Source organism: Pogona vitticeps, chromosome 2 (assembly GCF_051106095.1).
Source record: "Pogona vitticeps strain Pit_001003342236 chromosome 2, PviZW2.1, whole genome shotgun sequence".
Lineage (NCBI taxonomy): Eukaryota > Metazoa > Chordata > Lepidosauria > Squamata > Agamidae > Pogona > Pogona vitticeps.
This window is the reverse complement of record NC_135784.1, coordinates 232,719,527-232,725,526: the sequence shown is the minus strand read 5'-3', so window position 1 is coordinate 232,725,526 and position 6,000 is coordinate 232,719,527. Positions and strand designations below refer to the sequence as shown.

Here is a 6,000-nt window from a genome sequence, read left to right as displayed (position 1 = left end):
CTTTGTAGGACCTCCAAATGTATTCCCTTTGAAGATATGACGAAATTGTAAATTTTGTGAACTATAAGCCAAAAGTGACACAGAAAAGATGGAAATGCCATCATTAGGGGATTGAAAATAAAACAGCCAACATTATACTGCCATTGTACAAAACGCTGGTAAGGCAACACCTAGAGTACAGTGGTACCTCGCAAGACGATGACCCGCTGAATGATGAATCCGCATAACGATGACTTTTTGCGATCGCTATAGCGATCCGCAAAACAGTCATTCCAATGGGGGATTTTCGCTGGACATTGATTAGGTCCATGCTTCACGAACCGTTTGTTCACAAGACGACAATTTTTACAGCTGATCGTCAGCTTCGCAAAATGGCTGCCCTGTGTTTTCCGGACCCATGCTTCACAGGGCAGCCATTTTTACAGCTGATCGGCACTCACAAAATGGCTTCCCTATGGGCGATCTTTGGTGGACAATGAGGTATTTTCCCCACTGGAATGCATTAAACTGGGTTTCAATGCATTCCAATGGGGAAAGGGTATTCGAATGACAACAATTTTGCTAAACAGCGATTTCTATGGGACAGATTATCGTTGTCATGCAGGGCACCACTGTATTTGCATACAGTTCTGGTCGCTGCACATCAAAAATGACATAGTGGAACTGGAAAAGGTGCAGGAGAGACTCAAATGATGACTGGGTTGGGGCACCTCCCTTATGAGGAAAGGCTACAGCGTTTTGGACTCTTTAGAGAAAAGGCACATGATTGAAACGTATAAAATTATGCAGGGGGTGGATAAAGTGGATCGAGGGAAGCTCTTCTCCCTCACATAATACTAGAACCAGGGGACATCCACTCAAATTGAGTGTTGGGAGAGTGAAGACAAAAGAAAATCTTTCTTTACCCAGCGTGTTGTTAGTCTGTGGAACTCCTTGCTACAGGATGTGGTGACGGCATCTGGCCTAGATGCCTTTAAAGGGGATTGGACAGATTTCTGTTGGAAACTCCATCGGAGCTTACAAGCCATGATGGGGATGTACAATCTCCAGGCTTAGAAGGAAGGTACTTCAAAATGCCAGATGCAAGGGAGTGGTATCAGGAGACACGTATCTAGTTGTCTCGTGTGCTCTCAGAGGCATCTGGTGGGGCCACTGTGAGATACAGGAAGCTAGACTAGATGGGCCCTTGGCCTGATCCAGCAGGGCTCTTCTTAAGTTCTTATTAACTACTTAACTGCATTCAAAATGTCTGATGTATATAAAAAAGACAAAACACACACACAAAACCCAGAATTCCCTAATATTCAAATTATCATTAAAATATTTAGTTTTTCAAATAAAACAGAGTGGCATCTGGTTGTTCAATAGATCCCTTTATTATTTCATGACTTGTGTAAAGGTTTAAGAAACAATCTCTCTTATTTTCTACATAACTTTCCCAGTCTGGGTGCTTCCAGATTTTGTGGCTTCCAATTTACAAAACAAACTTTTCATACGTACAAGTCATTGCTTTTTGAAAAAATTGCATACAGATTTTTTTAAAGTAGAAAAATAACATCCAAGGGAAGACTGTAGCCATGAAGCATACAAAAGTTAGGCAACAGAAAAATTATGGCTTTACACCAGCATAATGTGTCAGAGAACAACTGAAGACACTTTTTGTTAGAAAGGCACTTTTTATTTTTGCACTACACTGCTGTGTTTTCCATCAAGTTTCCACCATGTCACAATAATTAAAATAATGGTTTAGAAGGCAGTTTTAATGAGGAAAAGAAATAGTTAAAAATATAGAGATACCACAAATTAATACAAACTTTTAAAATAGAATTTTTGGTCCTTTTGTAAAATAGGCAACAGCATTCAGGCAATAGTGATTCATTCTTCCCAATACTTAAAGGACATTTAAGTCTTTCCTTCCAGTGTGTTCATACTTCAGTTCATCAAAATATACATACAACTTGTGAAACTGACCAAGGTTCTGTTTTGGCTGTGCAAGGGTAAACTCAGAATGATGGTTCTGGCTACCCATGGATCTATAATTCTGTATCCCTGTATCTAGACGGTTGTCCATAGTATCCACGTTTAGACTGGTCTGACAGTTGTCGGCGATAGTCCTCTTCTTCTGCATCGCTGCCATAGCTTCCTTGTTTATCTAGATAAGATCGAGCAGGTGGTTTCTGAGGCTCAGGCCTGGAACTAACATCAAAATACACTAAATTAAAATGTATATAGCTAATACTGAAAAATACAGGATCTCAGGCAGGTCTACAGTCAAACTGAAGGTAGTCTTATCACAACTTTCAAGGCTGATTGGATTTTAATCTTAGAACAAGGACCAAGTATTACTCATCCCAATTTATATAAGAAATGCATACAACTTATTGTCAACAGCTGTGACCCTAAAAAAACAAGCAAACCATGCAACAAGAATGCCTAAAATTTTTTTTCTGTAAACTTCAATATATCCAGCACACATACTAGTATCGTATTTAACTTTTGACTCCTATGGAGAAAATCAAAGTGTTAATCCAACACCGTAGCGTATTACAAATGTTAAGATTATGTCTTTACATTATTTTAAGTATACAGCATTAAAACATAAAATGTATTCCCCTGTGTGTGAGAGAAAGTACTTAAGTGAGAGAGATCAACATTTTTTAATTTGATCAATGCTGTCAAGACTGATGATCATAAATTTCATACTAGCCAAATAATAAATCTGCCATTTCACAGGACTTGCATCCAGTGATATGTGCATGAGGCTACAACTTAAATTTGTGTCTGTGTCTCCATGAGAGAGATCTGCCTGCTTCTCTCTTCATTTTTACTAACTGCCTTATTTACTAATTTTGTTATTTACTTCCCATTCCAGGCTACTGGAGTGTTTTATTCTCTGTGGGGTTCTCACCACAAAAAAATAGGTAGCACAACATATTGCTGGACATATTACTTTCCACAAAGAAAGGAGGCAAGTTTTAATCATTTCCTGCTGACTTTCCTATTTTTAACAGCATAATTACAATGCTAATGAACTACACACAATGTTCTTAACCTGTGGTCTGCGGACACCCAGGGGGCCGCAATGTCCTCACAGGGGATCCGTGAAGACTTGAAGAAATATTAGGATCTTTTAAAATAGGAAGGAAGGAAGGAACAAAGGAACAAAATCTTAATTTTCCCTTGCTTGTTTGTGTAAAACTTAGCTTTTCAAAACTACCGCCTTTATTAAAAAAGAAACAAAAATAAAAATTGGTTCTGAAAATAACTGTTTGATAGCAAATAACTGTTTGATATTTCTGTACATGGTAAGAACATGCAAGTGAATAACTGAAAGACCACACGTGACATTTCTTTCTACTGTGCAGGCCACCAGAAGCTGCAGGAAGAGAGATTTGGAGTCAGTGTCAGTGGAGTGAATGTCTGGACAGACTTCATGATTGTGTTTCTTCTTTGATTTCTACTAATAAAACTTATTGGTTATTATTGGGTAAAGTGACTTTTTGATATTATTGCAGTGAATTTTGTAACAATACATTTTGGCTGAGTCTCAGACTGGATCACCAGCTGAATCTGAAATGTAAATGAATTGATGACGTTGATGAGGGTGCATCCTGTTTAAAGCAAAATGAAGCTTCTTCTAGACATCTTAACAAGTGTCATCATTATAGCAAGGAATATCTGTCAATTGGCTTCACATGTACAGGTCTCAAAGACAAGTAACTACCACAGTGTGTTACAAGATATTGTACAACAAGGCCATGAAACCATCAAAACTGCAAAGACAACTCAACACTAAACATAAAGAACATACCACAAAGACCATAGATTTTTTCAAAAGTAAGGAGCATGAGCTTTGGGAAAGTAAGAAAATTATTTTAATTTTTTTTTAATTTTCCAAACGAATATATCAATAAAAAACAATACAGAATACTGACTAACAATCTAAAACCCAGTGCATCCCCATACCCAGGGGACCCTTTGGAGTAATTCTTTTATTATGAACCTCTTTTCCAAAATTGTATTGATTGCTGCTTAGAGGCTTTCCCCTTTCCTTTCACTAATACAAATTCAATAAATCTACACATTCCTGCACAGAAATTCAGGAGGGCGAGATTGGCTGTCCCACTGAGATTATCTGGAACAATGTAGTTGAGGCAAAAAACAAAAGGAATTACTGACCACCCAATCAAGGAGAGGATGTGGATGAAATTTTAAAGACAACAACATATTGTAAGGATTTAAAAGAGACAGGATGTAGTAGTGATGGGAGATTTCAGTTATCCTGATATTTGTATTCGCGAAGGCTTTCACGGCCGGGATCCAATGGTTGTTGTGGGTTTTTCGGGCTTCTTGGCTGTGTTCTGAAGGTGGTTTTTCCTAACGTTTCACCAGTCTCTGTGGCCGGCATCTTCAGAGGACAGCACTCTGTGCTCTGGTCCTCTGAAGATGCCGGCCACAGAGACTGGCGAAACATTAGGAAAAACCACCTTCAGAACACGGCCAGGAAGCCCGAAAAACCCACAACAACCATACTATCCTGATATTTATGGGAGACAATTTCTGCCAAGTATGACCCTTCCAAGAAATTCCTGGCTTGTGTGGCTGATAATTTTCTCCTACAAACAGTAGAGAAAGAAATGAGAGGACTAATTACTCTTGACTTGATTGCAACCAATAGAGATGACTTTGGAGGAAGTGGCAGTAAAGGGAACTCTGGGTGAGAATGGCCATGTTCTACTAGAATTCTTGATTTCAAAAAAAAAACCAAAGCAGAGTGTAGCCAATTTTAATGAACTACAAACAAGGATAAGTAAGGTCCCATTATAGGAATCCATGAACGAGAAGGATCTTGGAGTCACAGTAAATCACAAGCTGAATATGAGTCAACAGTGTAATGTGGCTACAAAAAAGACAAATGCTATTTTAGGATGCATTAACAGAAGTATAGTCTCCAAATCCTATGAGGTACTAGTTGCCCTCTATTCGTCACTGGTGAGGCCTCACCTTGAGTATTGTGTCCTGTTCTGGACACTGCCCTTCAAGAAGGATGCCAACAAATTGGAACAAGTTCAGAGGAGGGCGACAAGGATAATCAGGGGGCTGGAAACCAAGCCCTGTGAGGAAAGACTGAAATAGCTTGGTATGTTTAGTCTTGAGAAAAAAAGACTGAGAGGGGATATGATTGCACTTTTTATATACTTGAAAGGCTATCATACAGAGGAGAGGTGGGATCTCTTCTAGATAATTCCCAAGTGCAGGACATGCAACAATGGGTTCAAGTTACATTGGAGGCATTTAAGAGAAATTTAGAGAACCACCTGGCAGATATCCTTTTTTTTTTCCTGCACTGAGCAGGTGGTTGGACTTGATGGCCTTATAGGCCCCTTCCAACTTCACAATTCTATGATTCTTAAGTAGAGTAGGAAGAAAGTGAACAAAATACCTACCTACTTAAAGGTTTATTATAGCTGAATGATAGGACAACCCAGTGACAATGCTAAAATGTGGGGTTTGTGGAAAGGTGTGGAGGCAGGGAAAAGCTAAAAAGGGAACTACATATATGGTTATGGATACAGAATTTTCTTAATACATAAGAAAATAATGCAAAATGGTGAGCAGTTTAAGGGGGGTGAAACAAAGAAGACAAAAATATTGTGGGACCTTAAAGACTAATTGCCATGTTTTAATGTGAGCATTTGCAGAGAAGTCCACTTCCTCATGCAGAAATCTCCCTCTTGAAGCTGCCACAACTTTTTTGTCTTCTTTATTTTTAATTTTCCTTTGATTTAAGGAAATGGAAGATCTTTGGTCACCAAGGATGAACAGAATTAGAAGAGAGGAGGTTTGGGGGCAGAGACATAAGAAACAGCAGTGCTCAAAAGGCTACAGACAACATATATGAGCACAAGGAGTTGGCATTGGATAGCTGAATAGAGCTAGAAAGCTGGGGAAGAGATCTGACAATGGATTCCATCTGGGTGGTACAAAACATCTAGTACT

At 38.9% G+C, this 6,000-nt stretch overlaps 1 protein-coding gene across 6 annotated transcripts in view; it reads right to left on the bottom strand.

Annotated features, from left to right (window-relative positions):
* Positions 1–1,354: 1,354 nt before the first annotated feature.
* The window catches only part of TJP2 (tight junction protein 2), a 103,000-nt gene continuing 98,354 nt past the window's right edge, over positions 1,355–6,000 (bottom strand). For all 6 annotated transcript variants that reach the window (XM_072992183.2, XM_078385064.1, XM_078385065.1 and 3 more), the window contains one exon: positions 1,355–2,196. In XM_072992183.2, coding sequence (XP_072848284.2) covers positions 2,034–2,196 — 163 coding nt within the window. In that variant the 3' untranslated portion in view covers positions 1,355–2,033. The remainder of the gene's footprint in view (positions 2,197–6,000) is intronic.